Below are 19746 nucleotides of genomic sequence, written 5' to 3' on the forward strand. Positions count from 1 at the left end.
ATCTAACTTGAGCAGCTGTACTCACATGAATTTAATGTATTCTCTAGTAAGAATATTTATAGCGCTTCTTCGATAAAATATTTAATAATAACCAGCACATTCCATTGCCATTGCTGTTATATACAACTTGCAAGTAATTCTTTTATTATTTCTATATATGCATATGATTAATTACAATTGCCAAAAGTATTTAAATATATTATTAATATTTGCGACCACTTGAGAAATATTTTTTATAAATCATGACTAGCTCATAGTTTATGCAGCAACTTGCGCTATTTATACAGCATGCTTTGCTTATGGCGCGAAATATGTAAATATGGTTATAGAAGATTAGAGCATATGAAAATTATTAAAAAAAGCATGTTCTTAATTTTATTAAGATATAAACAGAAAAAAGTATGTAATTACTTACTTATTTAATAAGATAAAGAAAAATTCAAATACAATATATATATGTCAATTTGAAAAGCAAGGCATCTCAGTATAAAATACTACATGTAAATAGAAAAAGCAACTTATTTCCAAAAGTATATACGCAGCTTAAAATAGTCGCTATTCAATTCAAAGAACCTGTAGAATGCTGTGATGGAAGAGTGGCTGGAAAACAAAATCATTTTCATACAGATAGTTTTTTTTAATTGTACATATGTTTTATGCTCTACATGCCGTATTTTTGTTATAATATCTTTATTTCAACGCCTTTCAGTATTTTTAGTTATATTATTTATATAAATTTGTTGCGTAGCTACAGTAAAACATACATCTGTTACCATACCTTCAATTTAAAACTTTTTTGAGGAGGTTTTTAGTTATCGTCACACAGTGTTGTCATAGTAAAGACTCACATACGCAAAAATATTATTTTCAATTCCAAATATCAAACCCGAACCGAAGGCCCTTTTTCAAGTACCATTTGGTGTTCCCAAGTAATCAATATGATACGATCGACGAATAAATTGATGCTGTGTAGCTACAGTTTCATCACCTTAAGCAAAACTAATACAAAAAATTCTCATAATTTATTATTAAGCAATTGCTATAAACCATAAAATCATTAAATTAATTTACACAATTTCAGCACTAAAACATGGGGTTACAAAAACACTACCTCAGATATGGTCGCAGTGCGAGGGACCACATATTGGGTCTGGCGGGCGGAGGGCGACGCAATACCATTGTGAAAACCACCGGCGATAATGCGCACAACGGCCACCATAGCGGCCATGGGACACATCATCGAACCGATGGTGGGGGTGGTGGCGGCGGCGAACACGGTGGTATGCCAAATTTAACCAACCGTCCCACTCCCTTGTCTATGCTAATATCACAAGGAGCTAAAATCAATAACCGTAAGTAAACAAGCAAAAGCCATTTAATTAAATAAATAAATGCAATTTTAAATGTGAAAAGAATAAATTTCGTGCGATAAGAAAAATAGAAAAAATAACACAAAAATTAAAAAAAAATAAAAAAACCGCAAAAAAAAAGAAGCCACACATTGCATATTTTGGTTTGGTAGGCAAAATAATCTCAAGGAAACCGAGTTAATTTTCCGGTTTGCGAAAAATGTTCGGTTACCGATATTGCACAGAGGAAATTATGGTATATACAAACATAAATACAGTACTTAACGTATATGTATGTATATGTGTTTGTTTGCATTTGTACATATGTAAATATACATATTTTACACTATAGAATATGGCAATTGGTGTTAAAGTCAATATCACTTCAATTAAACAACAACCACTAACAATGACAGCAACAAAACAACAACTTGTGAAAATTTACGCTAGACACACATACTAAAATACATATATACATGTATTATATGTTATCTTAAAAACCAAAACTGCACTTCGTGTTCGGCTTTACTCGGCTCGGTCGTTGGCAATGATACTTGCTGCGCGATCTTTGCGATCTTTGCGCAATCCAACATTCTAAAAAAAACGCGGCGACTATACGAACGGCACACTTCCGAAGTGCAGGCCATCAAGTGCGCAAACATTGCTAGCAACCGCCACCAATCATAGAAGCGGCTAATGAGAGCTGCAGTAGTAGCTAGCAGCGGTAGCCAAAAATTGCTAAAGATCGAGTCTTGGCAATTTGCAGGTTGTTGAATTTATTTTCATTTTCAATTCTCATTTGTTTGCTTTTTTGGTTTATGTCATTTTATTTATTTCTCCTTTGTTGCTGTGCACATTGGCAATTTCAGCAGTGGCAACAGTTGCTGCAGCACAAGTTCATTTCAACATTTCATATGCGGTCATTTGATCTCGGCGCGCAGTAAACTCCAATGCAGTCTCATATAATTGGCGTTTAAGTCTAAAAAATCACGTAAAGAAAAAAGTTTAAATACAAAAATTACAAAAATAAATTTATATTGCTACCAACCACCAATCCGTAGTAGTGCTGCACTGGCTGCTGTTACCCATACTTGCTGTTGGCTTAGACTCGTTCATGAAAACTTGTATTAGAAGTCTGCCACCGCTAGTTGCTATAAACGTAATCGTCCACCTTGCGGCGATGCTGCGATTGGCGGAGCCAAAAACTTGTTGCCAAAAATTGTATAAAAGTGTCATAACATGCTATATAATACAAGTAATGTGTAATTTGTATGTGCATGTTTGGGTATATCGCTTATGTAAGCTCGTGAGTGGAAATCTGAACCGTGGAAGTCATGGAGGGTATTTGAAAAATGCACTTTTTTTTCTTTTATAGAATATGTCAACACTTTTTTAGCGGCTTTCACAGTGTAACCGTTACATCTTGTTTTTTTTTTGTGGAAAGCCACCATTTCATCTAAAATAAAATCTCTCAATTTAATAAAATTTTCCCTCAAAAAATTATATCTAGTTTTTTCTGTTAATTCACACTAAACCTTTAAGAAACATTGCTTTGAGGTTTTACAGGTTTGTTTATTATTTTTGCTCAAAATTCGTCAAAAATTGTATATATTTTAAGCTTTATTAAGTTTTCAGGTTGCTCAGGTCTTTCTATGTGTAGACTTTTTTCTACCGTAAACCTCAGTGATAACAAAATTTTCTATAATTTTCTGATCATTATGTGGATATCTCTGCTATTTCAAAAACCACACCAATATAAAGAGTTTAATATAAATAAAATTTCAAAACCCTCTAAATTAAACAAATAATTAATATTTTAGAAGTGGACTTCTAAACCTGGAAACAATATATTTCTTCCTACTTTACTCCAAGCCTTGAATAATTTTAATCATTGCATGAGTCAATAGTTTCTATACTAGTAGTTCCGTCATGCTAGTTGATTTAATTCCTTTCAATTTTTTTAAACATCATTAAAATTTCTTTTTCATTCTCATATTGGTTATTTTTTCCAAATGTATATGGCAATAGGCATAGTAACGTCAATCGCAAAAATTAATTGAAAAATAAGTTAAACTTAAGGGAGGGAAAGGGTTTTTACTTTCGAAAAATCGATTTTTTTCTCCTATCTTATTGTTTAACATTTCAAGAATATGTCCTTAAATTTTAGGTCGATAGTAGCAATATTCTTAAAGTTATTGTATTATTAATCTCCTGGTCTTTAACGCTCCAACCAATAGTTCATAAACTTTAGACGCGTTTTTCTCAAAACTACTTCCTCAAAGTCCGTGTTCACTGTCATTTCAAAACTACTTGACCGATTCATTTTAAACTTTATACACATTTTCGATATATCAAATACCGCCCCCCTATTTATATATATCATTTTTTTTTTTACATTAAGGGTGTTTTCCACCCCCAAGATGGCGAAATTTTTAGTGAAAAATAACAGTTTACACTTTAAATAGCCGCCAAAAATTATTAAATGAAAAAAAAATTATCAGAGAACGTTGGAGGGGAAGATTTGATCATAATTTAATTAATTTTTCTTGGTTTTTTTTCGGATAATTTCCAGCCGAGTTATGGTGAACACCGCAAATTGTTTTTTTCTCAAGACTCCTGGGGGAAGCTCTGTTACCGGCATATGCTTCAATATTCCTGCATGAAAAAATTACCCTATATTGCTCAATCCATATTTCAGAAAAAAATTCGCATAAAAAGTCTTTTTTTTATCTTGAAATCCTATCCCCCCGTTAACGTACACTAGTTGTTTAAAACTTATAAATCGCTTACAGTCGTAGGGAAATAATTCATATAACATTCTTAATAAAAATTCTGTATTGAACAGTCTGCAATTCCTCTTGCAGATCTTGATCTTGTAGATCAAATTTTTTACTAAACGGTCCTTTCCGCCGCATAATTTGATTTTAATTCTCATTCCTGATTTATTTATTTATCTGACTCACTTTTTCGCATTAAAAAGACTTTCTCTCAATAAAAAAAAATCATACAAAATTTAAAATAACGTTATTTTAAATTATAGCTGTTGAAACATTTTTTTCTGTAACTGAGTGGTTTTAGATCTCGAAGCTTACAAAAATTTCTCTTCTCGGGCGAAGGGTATTCTTTGGGCTATTATTATTTTAATTAATTTATTATACTCTCGCAACCTGTTGCTACAGAGTATAATAGTTTTGTTCACCTAACGGTTGTTTGTATCACCTAAAACTAATCGAGTTAGATATAGGGTTATATATATATAAATGATCAGGATGAAGAGACGAGTTGAAATCCGGGTGACTGTCTATCCGTCCGTCCGTCTGTCCGTCCGTCTGTCCGTCTGTCCGTCCGTCCGTGCAAGCTCTAACTTGAGTAAAAATTGAGATATCTTTATGAAACTTGGTAGACATGTTTCATGGTACCGTGAGACGGTTGGTATTGCAGATGGGCGTAATCGGACCACTGCCACGCCCACAAAACGCCATTAATCAAAAACAAATAACTTGCCATAACTAAGCTCCGCAATAAGATACAAGACTGTTATTTGGTACACAGGATCACATTAGGGAGGGGCATCTGCAGTTAAAAATTTTTTTTAAAAAGTGGGCGTGGTCCCGCCTCTAATAGGTTTAATGTGCATATCTCCTAAACCGCTAATGCTATAATAACAAAATTCACTGGAAGCAAATATTTTTAGCACTTCTATTGACGGTGTGAAAATAGTTGAAATCGGGTGGCAACTCCGCCCACTCCCCATATAACGGTACTGTTAAAAACTACTAAAAGCGCGATAAATCAAGCACTAAACACGCCAGAGACATTAAATTTTATCTCTGAGATGGTATAAGATGACTTTATAGGAACCGCGTTCAAAATTAGACAGTGGGCGTGGCACAGCCCACTTTTAGGTGAAAACCCATATCTTGAGATCTGCTTAACCGATTTCAACCAAATTCGGTGCATAACGTTCTTTTCATGTTTCTATGTCACAGTGCAAAAATGGGCGAAATCGGACTACAACCACGCCTACTTTCCATATAACACCATTTTAAATTCCATCTGATTATTTCACTTTCCACTATGCAAATCAGGCAACAATGACTGTATCGGGATAAAACTTTGCGCGAATAATGCGATTAAAGTATGCCACCTTGTGGCCAAAAAGTGTCTAAATCGAACCAAAACTGTTTAAGCCCCTAAGTACTAAATATGTGGACCCCAGTGCCTATAGTTGACCTTCTACCGAAAATATCAGCCAATCCACAAAGAAATCTCAAACGAGTATACTATTTGACTTTGCGAGAGTATAAAATGTTCGGTTACATCCGAACTTAGCCCTTCCTTACTTGTTTTAATATAGTTTTATTTATTTTATATTATTTTATTTTATTTTAATTTTATTTTATTTTATTTTATTTTGTTTTATCTTATTTTATTTCATTTTATTTTCTTCTCTTTGTCTGTCAAAGTTGTTTTCCATTTTTTTCAAGCAACTGTAATTCATGATATCTCACTTAAGTCATAATATTTCACAATGTCAGCAACTAATCAACACCCTCCTACCTCAAATCACAAAAAATGTGTCTTATTGAAACAAACAATCCATCCATACACATACAAACAAAAATACACCCATAGCAATTTGTTGACCATAATAAATTAAATAACCAATCAAGGTTTAATCGAAAACACTAAAACTTGTAATTACTAGTAAACAAGGCAATGAAAATGCGAGCAAATAAATAGCAAAATTTTAAAACTAGTAGGAACTGTCGCTGTGACTTTGCACTGTTGAACTGCCGGAGCGCTGCGCTTATGCAGATGCAGATTTTATACCCCAAACGAGCTTAGAACTTTGCCATGAACGTTGAAGGCATCGAGGTCTTCAAAAATTAAACACACACACTCACACATAAGTAACTTTATATTTCGATTTGCAAAAATGTAAACAAACTGGCAAGACACAACACATTATGTATGCTATGTACGTTCATTGTGAGGTAAAAAGAGTTCTGCATACAAGAACGGTTCCATATGAATTGTATTTATAGATAAACTTGTGTCCGAAATTCACAGACACCATTGATCGCTTTATTACTTCGTATATCTACGCTTTGATTGAGTATGTTTTAGATAAACATACCATAAGTGTTTGTATTTAAGCTATAGAATATATGTTTGTATATACTTATAAGTCTTCATGCAGTTGACCGTCGCATTGGTTGAGTGCAGCGTCGTTTTGCAAATAAATTCTGTCAGCATAAAAGAGTTGACAAGACCTCGTTACGACCTGCCTACCTATGATTACCTTAATTGCAGCTTATTAAGATTATTTGAATGCAATTTTTCAACTCGTTGGTATACAGGGTTGCTCTTATCGAATTTTATTTTTTTGAAATTTGAATTCGATGAGACTTGGAAATCAAAGCTATAAAATTTTTGACATTTTGTTTAATAGAATATTATGGAAACAAAAGCAACACAAAACGCAGATATAAGAAAGAATTCAATTAACAATAATTGATCATAATATTTTTTTATTTAAATTTTTTTTATTTCATTTTGCTTTATTTTATTTTATTTTAGTTCATTTTATTTAATTTTTTAAATTTTGTTTTATATCAATTTATTATTATTTTTTTCTTTCAATTTATATTATTTTATATATAATTATTTTAATTTATTTCATAAAATTTTTTTTTTTACTTTTTTTGTAAAATTATTTTATTTAAATTAACTTTGTTTTAGTTTAACTTCATTTATATTATTTTATTTTATTTTGTTTTATGCAAGACGCGGAAAGCATTTTTCTCATCCTTCCAAACTGCAAATTATTTTCAAATTTATTTTGGTTTTTTTAGTGTTGTGGGTACTCAGCCGGTTTAATCTTAACTCCCCGGAAAAAATATTTTGTTTTTCTATTTTTTTCTAATCCAAGTATGTATAGGAATACATTTTCACTGAAGCTAAACATCACGTATACGTCGTGTAGCTCTGCTAAGGATGATATTCCTTTAAGCACATTGATTGGTTATTATTGTAATTGAATTGACTTTAATTGAATAAACACAATGAAAATCGTCGTTATTACAATTAATCAAATAGAGCCGATAAAATTATTTTGCATATTGCATCTGAGGTCATTTAAGAGAAAAACAATCTATGAAATTAGAATTATAGCACATAAAAAACAGTATTGCACAATTATATTAATTGCCAAGCACCTTTTCTTGTTTTAAAGATGCCAATTAGACGATCAGGAAGTATTTATTTATTATGTCTAATAAATATTGCAATACTTGTTACTTTAGTGCGAGCATTTACGTAAGGTCCTTTATTAAAAATCACTTAAAACCAATTAGAAGACATTAAATGAGCTTATTGTTATTGCCTCCCAACTATTTACAAAGAATTAATAAATACTTTATGTGCAGTATTTCTTTTAATATTCAAATTTCGAGATTAATATCTAATATTTTAAATAATTATATACATGTAGATATAACTAACAGGAATACCTAAATATTTGAAAATAGTATTATTGTACATGTTTTATAATTTTTTTGCTTACCGATTGAGCAGCATTTTAAAAATATTTTACTAATCATACAAATTTTTAGTGGATACTCTTAGTCAAAAAACTTCTCGAAATTTCTACAATTTGTGCAAACAGCGATATAACAAATACTTTTTTTCGAGCTTTTCTTATATACCATACTTCCAAAAATGAAAAAGAAGAATTGTAAGAGCATCATTTTCAACGTAGAAACCTTAAAATGGAGGCAGACCTTAGTAAATCATCATATAAACGCCATTTTGTAACCACTTTTGGAAAAATTATTGAAATTGTATGATTTTCGACGCTATTGGTCAATTTCTACCCTTGTGGTCAATGGTGGATCCTTTTCTGAATTACCATAAATATTGTTACCGAAAGGGCCAATAAAGCTTATAAAAAACAGAAAAAAAAACACAGTACATAAAATGGCCACTACTCATAAATAAATATTGGGGTTTTACTAATACTTCGCGAAAAATCTTCTTTTAAAATATTACTTATTAGAAATTTTCAGTATTTGTTGTTTCCTACGGCAGAGAAAAACTCGTTTTAAGTATTTAATTTTTAGTATTTAGTTACTAAAAGAGCTATAAATTTGCAAATAATTTGCAGTTTGAAAAATTCCTTTAGGGAGGTATTTTTGAGTAACCAATTTCTAGACCAGAATACCCTTTTAAGTTAAAATTTCATAGCTCAGCAATATTTCAATTATCAATATTACAACAGGTTGGAAGAGAAAATTACAACTTTTGGCATACATTAAGCATGTGATGAGTGCCTGTATTATAAAGATTTTTCCTCACTTTCTTCGTAGCTTATTCTCTCGTTCACTCGCAGAGTCCCATTTTGCGATAGCTCTGTTGTTTCTACCATGTTGCAATAGATCGATACTACGAGTATGTCATATGTTTGCCACAAAGTGTGGAACATTGTCTCTTTGTATCTAGGCGAACTAGTCACTCAGTTTTTGAGATATCGATCTGAAATTGGGCATACGTCTTTTTCTCCCTAAGAAGCTGCTCAATTCTTGGAATCGCTAGTGTCGCACCTATATAAGATATAGATGTCTTACAAACTGACAAAGCTAAATTAAGTAGTTATAGAAAAAATTTTATTTGAAAAGATATCTCAATAGAACATATTGTTCAGATCGGATCAATGTAGCATATAGCTGCCATACAAACTAACTGCTCCAAATTATGATAAAGATCATTTTATACCCTTATATGCTATAAGAACTGCACCTGCTAACGGTATTATAGCTTCGGTACAGTCGAATTTAACGTTTTTTTTTCCATTTCTTTTTGATTTTTATTCCTACCCTTCACACTATAAAAAACTCAATTCTTTCACAACATAACCACCCATATTATAATGTTAAATTCTTCCTACTAAATTGCAACCCATAATTGCCTATATATCTCTAACAAATTTGTCAGATTTAACGCTATTACAATTTCGATTAGTCACATAAAGATTTTGTCCCTTCAAATTATCGCCCATTTAATAACAAAAGCCATCGAAACTTATTGTTTACCGCTAAAAATGTTACGACATTGCCACACAATCACAAACGGACAAATGCAGCAGGCAACATAAATTGCCTCGGCAAATACTCATTCAATTGCTTTTGCTAATTTCTTACAAAGTCTTTAACTCGACAACAACAACAAAAGCAGCAACAACACATGCAAATAAATTAAAGTCGACTGCATGATTCTGCAAATACTCGACGTACTTGCGCCCGGCGTGTTTACTGCGAACGCCCAGTAGCAGCTGCTTTTCGTGAGCAAACACACACACCCGCACACAAAGTCAGCGACATTTCGCATATTGCACGTCTGTATTTCAGGTGTGGTTGTTTGTGTGTGTGCAGGTGAATGCAATGAATGCGCTTTTCAGCAAATGTGTGGCGATTGTTTGGAGTGATAAATAACAAATGGGCAACAATGAAGCAGTGAAACGTTATTGTTGTTGTCAATAGTACAACACAAAATTTGTATGTGTATGCTTGACAGAGCTGCTTTGGTAGTACAAAGTAGTGGTGAATCAATAGAAAAAAATCAATAACAACAACAAATTTTGGAGGCAAAAAAACCAAAAATAGTGAGTGCAGAAGATGCGATAGAGGAGGCAGAATTACATGTACTGTGTGGAAAATGAAAATACATCGATAACCACAAATCTTTGTAAGATAAACACGAGACCATCAGTATTGCCAAATCCATTTCAAATAAACTCGGCGCATGCCCAAAATTAGTTGCGCACACGAAAATAATTAGCACTTCGTAAAATAAATTAAAGGTCGAGTACTCGTGACCCGGTCAAGGAAATATTTGCAATATTCGAAAATAATTTTCTGCTAAATGTGGAACGGTCAACAGATAATAAATTTGAAAACTAAGAGTGCAGTTCTTATTTGAAAAATATGTTTAAGGAGCACACCTTGTGTGACAGACCTGAAAAAACTGCGGAGCTATTTTAGAAGGTATAATCTTACGAAATATGAAATTTAAAAAAATGTCTTTCGACAACTCTTTTTCAAGCAAGCATTTAAGAGTTCGCATATTGAGCGTGGCCCCGGCCACTTGTAAATACAGATTGGAATCTCCACAAAGTACTAGACCAATTTCAATCAAATTTAATATATAATATAATACCTACATACATTCTTTCTGTATTTTCTGCCAACTCAGACATTATTAAATCTATCAAAATAAATGTATTCCACATTTTGTTACTACTATTTGACAACATTGTCCCGAAATTGTCCCAATCTTGCCATAGGTTCTTCTAGCTATTTTAGACATTTCACTAAAAGATGGTTTTTTATGAAAAATTTTAAGACGACAACACATAAATTCTACTTCAAGAAAGAATTTTCAGTAATTATTAATATTAATCGATTAGTAAATAAGCGCGATTGCTATGAAATGGTTAGTCAATTTACATATAGACTAAAGACCTCGTATCTGTTAAATAAAAGCATATTTTTTGACAAAGTTCTAATCATTGAGGAGGATGCACTCATTACATATACTGATTTTTTAACTTTTCTCGAAAACGGTTCGTCTTTTGCTTCAGCCTCGGTGATTACCTCTACATTGTCATTCAGGCGAGTAATATCTTAATGTCTGAGGTCAGGGAAAAAGCACTGGGTTCCGAATCCGGTGAATATGACGAATGTAAATCGAACCTTCAAACGGTTTAACAACGCTAAATAACCGTCACTGCTCATCAATTTACGCTTTTCCAGAGAGTTAATAATAATAATTTACCAGTTATGAAGCAATGAAGTTAGCCTTCCCTAGAAACGATGAAAACTTCTCAGCATGCTTAATAAGTGATAACGATTAGTAAAATACATTTAACACCAAATGTTTTCAAATATTATATTGGCATTCCACATACATATACTATATAATTATTTATGATTGAATCTTATAGCCTTAAAAAATGCATATTATTTTTCATGCTGTAGTTTTTAAATAAAACAAGTTTTTATTTGATTTCGTATTTTGTTAAAAATTTACCATCTATTTTAAGTGACATAAACTAATGCAGCGAGAAAAACGTGTAACCGCAGAAATCTTGATTGTGCGCGCTATCGCGCAAGCACAAACTCAGCACTTGCTACGGCGCTGCATTGCAGCCGACAATTCTAAGCCGGTGTGGAGCGAGCTAGGCTTGGTTAGTAGCGAGTTAGTGAGCAGCCAGATTCAGTTAGACACGCTGTTGATTATTATTTTTCTGCTTCTTCTTTTATTTATATTTGGTTATAACGGCCAACAACAGCATTTAGGCATTGCATTGGATTAAAGTTGCGCAGGCGCAGCAAGCAAACTTGCATTTCACTATAAAATACCGCCTAAATGTGCGATTGAATAAATGTCGTGTGCGCACGCGAACTAGCGATTTTTAGCACATGCAGCGCATAAAATATATATATATATATATGTATGTGTATATATACAGATATATATCTTTGTAGGTATTTATGAGCACGTTCGCTCTCTGCTTTGCCGCAGCTTTCTTGTATAACACGCCGGTAACATGACCGGCATTCGCAGCGCAATGCAACAAGTTGACAAATTACAACAACAACTAGCTCTTATATTTGCTTATATGTTGTGAGATAGTGACTTAAGCACAAAGCTGTCAGAAAAATTTCCTTTTCACTGCAATTTTATTAAAAACATTCTACAATTGTACCTTATGAATTGCCAACTAAACGCTCGCTAGTTGTTGTTTGTAATTTAATCATAACTTATAGTTATAGAAGTGAAACGAGATTGCGGAAAATAAGTGAATGGTTATATCTCAATGCGTAAACAACAATAATTAAATTACCGTCATAGCGAATATGTAAATATATACAGACACATATACATACAACAGTGTGACCTTAGGCATGAGTGTTGATGAAAAAACCCGCTATTATTGAGTAAATTTCCATTCCACACGTTATCGATACGAGTTCGGTCAATTGGACTTGTTATTGGCAGCCAAACAGGATGTCAGTCCTTGTAGTTACACACACACTCACGCACACATTTTTTGTAAATGCGATACTCTTTCATGGGATGCGTCACGCAAAAAATCACAATTGGCACTTAAACTGACATGCAGCCAAATATTTCCACTTACTCACATACATACATATATTGCAATACAAATATACGAGGGTGGTCAAAAAAATTCTTAAAAGAAAAAGAAAACTTTTACATATAGTTTTTCTTAACCCGAAAGTTTCTGGAGGTCTTCACAGTAGGCCTCGGTGACGACAATTGTCTCGCCATTCGACTTAAATTTCTGTCCGGCAAATGATTTTTCGAGTTTGGCGTCAAAAAGAAATCGTACAGAGCCAAATCTGGAGGATATGATTGAGAAGCCATCAATTCATCGAATAATAAAACCGTTGAGTATGCCGAAAGTATGCGCCGGCGATTTATCAAGTTGGAAGAGTTATATTTCCTTCGCCAAATTGAGCCATTTTTTCCAAGTCAACGTCAAATCGGCCCAATAATTAGCCCTTCTGCAGGTAGCCGATGTAGATCACACTTTGTGAATCCCAGAATACGATGACCATCAATTTTCGGCCTTCTTGGAGTATTTCCGGAGTGTGAAGTTCATTATTTCTACTCTTACTTGGAAAACGATGTAGAAATTTCGTTGGATTACGCTTAAACAGCGGCATAAGCTAGTCGTGAACTATATCACCTTGCAATTCCCAGAAAAAGATGGTCATCAATTTCTCAGTCGATAGGACTCTCCTCGTTTTCTTTGGAGTGCACATAGGTTCCTTGAGTAAAGTCAAATGTTTCGATTGTATCTTGGTCTCTGGTGTGTAACAGTGATCCATGTTTCGTAGATGATCACAGTGCGTTTTAGAAAATCCTTCGGATAGCTCTTAAAGACTATCAAATGCTGCTATGAAGTGACGGCAAGATTGCCCTTGTTATCCGCAGTCAGCAAGCGCGCCCGAAAGGCTTAGAAGGAGAAGAGCCATCGTATTCAGTAATCATCTAAGATAATGTATTTTAAGATAGTATAGTACATATATTTCTTACAGTAGTGGCGCCATCGGCCGTGAGTTCAAATAATTATTGGACCACCCTTGTATACGAGTATACGTGGGCACCTTCAAATATAGCCTCATATAAACCTGCGTGTCTCTTCAAGCACTGCTCTACCTACCTTTTTTTATATTTTTAAAATATTCGCATATTCATACTTGTTTACTCGCGCTATAATGGCCATTAATAAACGATAACACTAATTAGCCTAAATACGCCGGCAGCCGATTACTTTATTCAGTCGCCTAGTTACGAGCGTAATGTCACATTGAAATGTAAAAAAACTTAATTTAATATTTTAAGTGAATTTTAATGAAATTGTTTAGCGTATACGGAAGTGAATTCTCTGGAGAAATACAAAGCATAAATCAGCCATTTATAAGTTGTATCGTATTATCAATTACATTCTATAAGGAAGGTGTCGGGGAATTTTCAGCATTGTCCACGCAAAATAAATTAAAAATGAAATAAAATTCTTAACTTTTTATTATATTAATTAAAACACTTAGAGCAGCATACACACACATACAAATGCAACTGTCATCGGTGTTTTGTTCGTTTAGTACGTGATCGAGATTTTTCCATATAAGCAGTGAAAAAAGTAAAGCAATTGTTCTATGAGACAATTGTGCATAAATAATAGAGAAAAATATGCATATATTAAAATTCTTACGACTTGTCACACAAAACGATATCAGGTTTGAATTACAAACCATTTTTCAAATGTTTTAATTACTTTTACGCGGACAGGTAAAAAACTCGTTATAGATAGAAGCGATTTTATGATTTTATATACATATATACATAAATAAATGCCGCACAACTCATAAGGCCTTTGCCTAAGAAATGGATAAACGATTCGGACACGTACACCAGAGTTTCGGTTAAAATTGTCAATTCGCTCTTAAGAAATTCATAGAAACTTTAACAGAAATTTCTGGTAGCGCTATTGGGTAGTTAACCTGTAATTTAACTGATAGGTAAGGATGGTTTAGCAGGGTAATTTGCTTGTCCCCATAATTTCCATTTTAGATTTATGTTGCAGCAAACGCGAAATAGTATTTTCTAATTGTTGCCAATAAAGGATAAAATCACTTATGCAAATACCCTTTCTTTTTCTTTTCGGATTACCTGATATTTCTGGCCTGGAAAATCTCATTAAATCCAATAGCTATTCAGAGCTGGTTAAAAAATATTTAAGTTCAATTATTTGTAGGATAAATGTAAGTTCAATCGATCATCTAACTGAGGATAAAAAACGAATTATTACAAATTTTGTATCAAGCATATCTTAAATGTGAATTTACAAACTTTGTCAAGTTTGGTTTTTACGAAAAGTTTTGGTAAAAGCAGACTGTATTCAAAAATTATCCTAAATAAGCTTCAACTGAATATCATACCTAAAAATACGAATCAAATTCCATGGTCACTTATAACAAAACATTTTTTTTTTCATCCAGAATCAATGGATATTTTCATTTAGGTTTACCAGGACAAGACCACCATTTTGATAAGTTTTATTTTTAGGATTTCAACCAGCTAGTTTTCCCATTCCGCCCAAATTAATTATTTTTAATAGTCTTTCGAAAATAGATTAAACAAGAAAAACCGTTAACTTCGGTTGCACAGAAGCTGTAATACCCTTCAAAAATACAAAATACCCTTTACAAGAACATGATTTTGATCAATCAGTTTGTATGGCAGTTATATGCTATATTGATCCGATCTGAATCATTTCTTTGTAAATTGCACCACAGCCTCAGTCAATAACACATGCCGAATTTCATGGAAATAGCTTGTCAAATGAAAATTATTTTTTTGCTATTTGGACCACTAATATCGACGGTTTCGACAAATGTGCAGCTTCTTGGAAAGAAAAGGACGTGTGCAAAATTTCAAAACAATATTTCAAGAACTGAAGGACTAGTTCGCGTATAATATATATGTTACAGACGGACATGAAAACAATACATTTATTAAAACAAGAAAAAACGTTAACTTCGGTTGCGCCGAAGCTATAATACCCTTCACAAATACAAAGGCCCCTTACAAGAACTTGATTCCGAATGTTCAATTTGTATGGCAGCTATATGCTATAGTCATCCGATTTGAATAATTTCTTCGGAGATTACATTGTTGCCTCAAATAATAATCCATGCTAAATTTTGTGAAGATATCTCGTCAAATGAAAGAGTTTTCCATACAAACACTTGATTCCGATTGTTCAGTTTGTATGGCAGCTATATGCTATAGTGGTCCAATATCGGCCGTTCCGACAAATGAGCAGCTTCTTTGTCAGAAAAGGACAGGTGCACAATTTCAGATCGATAGCATAAAAACTGAGGGACTAGTTCGTATATATACAGACAGACGGACAGACGGACATGACTAAATCAACTCAGCTCATCATGCTGATCATTTATGTATATATTTTATAGGGTCTCCGACGTTACCTTCTGGGTGTTACAAACTTCGTGTCAAACTTACTATAACTTCAGGGTATAATGAACAAAAATTTCAAAAATAAAAAAACTCTTTTAATACTTATCAATAAAAAACAAGAAAAATGTAATAGTTATTTTGTTATATGTATGTATCATTCCTATACATACATATGTACATATGTATGCACCTAATTCAGATCACTAAAAACTAACTTCATTAAAGCTTTAACTATTTAAAAGCACACTAATTTATAGTAAATGTTAATTTGGCAATCCAAGCATACTTGAAATAAATTTTATAAATCAACACATATTATTTTGCTAATTTCCTTAACTAACTCAGTCGAATATATAATATAATGGCAACTGTATTGACGATGCGTGCAACAATTAGCGGCTCAATTTCATTGTATGTACCCACTCATTATCACAACAATTGCACACACAACAACATATGCAACATATGAACCAAGCCAACAAACTGCAGATCATTTAAGTACTAACTGTCTTGGCCATTTGTCTGCCTGACCGCACACACCAAACTGCCGCGTCATTTGGTTTTCCACGCCAATGCGAATTTGTGCAACATTCGCGACGCGAAAGCTTGCAGCATGCACTTCCATGTTTCGGTGTGTGTGTGTGTGTGTAAATATGGGTATGCATTTGTGTTGCACGTGAGCTCTGAGTTTTTACTAACTGCGGTGAGTTGAACATAATAATAGTATGTATAGCACTATATTGCCTTTGGTGCATTGTTTGGTGACACCACTCCGCATTGTTGTTGTTGCTCACCTGCTTTGTCATTGTTTAGGGGTGTTGCTGTCACTGGCCGCAGGTGGAAAATATATTTCAAGTTGCCTTTTTTACTTTGCTTTGCCAGCAACAATACGAATATAATGACAGTGCAAAATGAATATATAAACCTGTATCTGTTTGTATGTATTTCACTATCTAATTGTTTGGCTGTATGCAAAATCCATTCTCAAAACTCGCACGACTCATGCGCTGTTTGGAAAAAAATTACATCTTTTGTGCAAGACAATGCAAATGTGCAACATAAAACACAGTTAGTTTAAATTAGTGCAAACTTAGACTGTCTATTTAACTGGTTTAACGGTGTAGACAAAAATTTTTTCACTTTTAATAAACTTAATATTTGTATACCCTGAACAGGGAATATTAAGTGCGCCAAGAAGTTTGTAACATCCAGAAGGAAACGTCGCAGACCCTTTAAAATATATATCTAAATGATCAGCATGACGAGCCGAGTCGATATAGCCACGTCCGACTATTTGTCCTTCTGTCTATATACACGCGAACTAGTGAATCAGTTTTTGAGATATCGATCTGAAATTTTGCATACGTCCATTTCTCAGCAAGAAGCTGCTCACTTTCGGAACCGCCGATATCGGACGGCAATATACATATAGTTGCCATACAATTAATTGCATGAAAACCTTTTTCATTTGACAAGATATCTTCACGAAATTCGGCATGGGTTATTGTTTGAGGCAATAATGCAATCTTCCAAAAATATGAATGGTATTATAGCTTCGGTGCAACCAAAGTTATCGTTTTTTCTTGTTTAACATATAGAAAGTCAGATAGTAATAATCAAAAACAAATCTGTAACATCTGGAGCGATTAGATGACATTGTATCTAACGACTAAAATGTTTAAACCTTCTTAGATCCCTTTTTAGATTTTTTTTGAAATACAACTCATATTACCTTATAATAATCTTTCTTTAAACATCCGCCTTCAGCGTGAGATTGCGATGAAGTATTTACGCCTCATCCTAGGCAGGAAGCTATCATGGACCAGATCTTTTGTCTCATGGAGTCACCAAGTCAAACTCTGGCATTATTTTCTCTGTCCACATACCTGCAGGGATGATGTGAGTAGAAGGAAGCCGCTAGGGGAGAAAGAAAATGAGCTGCTTTGGGGGAAAGGTTGATGGAGAAGTATATTGTTAGAAACTGAATACCTGTCTACTACTACTACTACTACATTGGCGTAGATATCGCTCACGAGATTATGGCAGAATCAACAATGAAATACTGTTGAAATTACTACCAGTTGAAAATACTAAGCGAAACCTTGTCCCTCTCCACCTTATCTTTCCAACAGAGTGGAGGTCCCTTTCTTCTGCTTTCACCTTTTTCTCGAAAACTCCTAGTGCCGTCTCATCGAATGTCTAACTGCGCGTCTGGTATTGTCCAGGCTCAACTTACATATTCGTATAAGTTTTCCAGAGAGGTTTTCATTAAGGTGGCAGTGGATCTACGGTCTGGAGTGCTTTCTTCAAAGAAGTGACTATCCACTCTAATAGCAGTTTGACGATACTAGATTTAAGCTCACTAACCGTGCGCGTCGGAGCTCCTCTCTCTCTTCGTGCATTCTACTACTAAATAGTTGGGCTTTGCCAATCTTGGCCAAGTTTTTTTTAATTGAGAGTATCACTTTCTTACGTTTATTACCGTTAAGAACAGAATTTTAAAATTGAGTTGAGGTTTTTACTAACTTCATATTGCAACTGATTTCTTTCAAGTAATTCGACATAAAATTATAAATTAATAAGTATAGTTCTAAGGAATCTGATTATGTGTACCCTAATCGGAAATATTTTGTTTATTTAAAGATAATATACAATTATAAATAGTTAAACTACCAGTCAAATATTATAGCACTAATAACAGGGCCTTCGGCTTTGTATAGATATTATATTTACTTGTATTACAAAAATTAAAAATGTATGCCATACGCATAAATACTCGATTTCGCTAGTCTGATTCTACTACAACTTGTTGTTATTAAAATATAACGTTATTTCTCGCTAAGTGCGCTAAAAATAATAAGTGGAGCTCTTTGTGTAAGTGGATATTTCCTTACTTAAAATCATAACAGTCAAGTTTAAAGCGATACCTATTGAAATTTTGCAAATCACTAATGCAAGTATGCTCAGAAGATGCGGTGCAGTAAATCGCGCTGATTCAAAACAAGCGTAGAACTGTCTGATATGGAGGTGAGACTGGTCCGCTTTCTATCCCAGTGCTTTGCTTTCAACTTTCAATTGTTTCTTTTAACATCGGCATGTACAAACAGAAATTTTGAAAACTGTTCTTAATTGACTCGTTGTGGGATAGTAAATGTTTAATGTGAATTTATCTATATACATAGAGGGATATATTGGAAATAAGCAGCATTGACCACAGCGTAACTAGTCCAAATTGGAGTATTGACAGACTACTCTGCATCCATTTTGCAACAGACTAATAGTAAAATAATCACAAATTCTGTTGTAAGGAGCCAAAAATATATCTGACCTTTTTGCTGAAAATTTACGAGGATTGAAGTTATACCCATTAGTCGACAGTAAAACAGATCAACCGTCAGCTAACCATATTCTTTTTTGCTATCTTACAGTTTTTGCTGCCCAATAAGCGTTCAATTACCAATTTTTATTAAAAACAACCGAAGCTATAATACCCTTCACAAATACAATTACATATTTCACTTACAAGAACTTGATTTTGATCGCTCAGTGTGATTGGCAGCTATATGCTTTAGTGGTCCGATATCGGTTCCGACAAATGAGCCGCTTCTTGGAGATAAAACGATGTGTTCAAAATATCAGATCGATATCTGAAAAACTGAGTTACTATTTCTCATATATACAGACAGACAGATGGACATGGCTAAATCGACTCAGCTCGTTATGCTTATATATATGGTATTATGTATATATTTTATAAGGTCTCCGACTGGATGTTACAAAATTCGTGGCAAACTGAATATACCCTGTTCAGTGTATAAATATA

The 19746-nt window shown here is 33.5% G+C and overlaps 1 protein-coding gene across 1 annotated transcript in view; it reads left to right on the forward strand.

The window, feature by feature from the left end:
- Positions 1-19746, forward strand: part of dsb (debris buster) — a 73419-nt gene that overhangs the window by 29752 nt on the left and 23921 nt on the right. Inside the window, exon 2 of the mRNA XM_036361769.2 lies at positions 1082-1352. Coding sequence (XP_036217662.1) covers positions 1091-1352 — 262 coding nt within the window. The 5' untranslated portion in view covers positions 1082-1090. The remainder of the gene's footprint in view (positions 1-1081; positions 1353-19746) is intronic.

Source organism: Bactrocera oleae, chromosome 6 (assembly GCF_042242935.1).
Source record: "Bactrocera oleae isolate idBacOlea1 chromosome 6, idBacOlea1, whole genome shotgun sequence".
Lineage (NCBI taxonomy): Eukaryota > Metazoa > Arthropoda > Insecta > Diptera > Tephritidae > Bactrocera > Bactrocera oleae.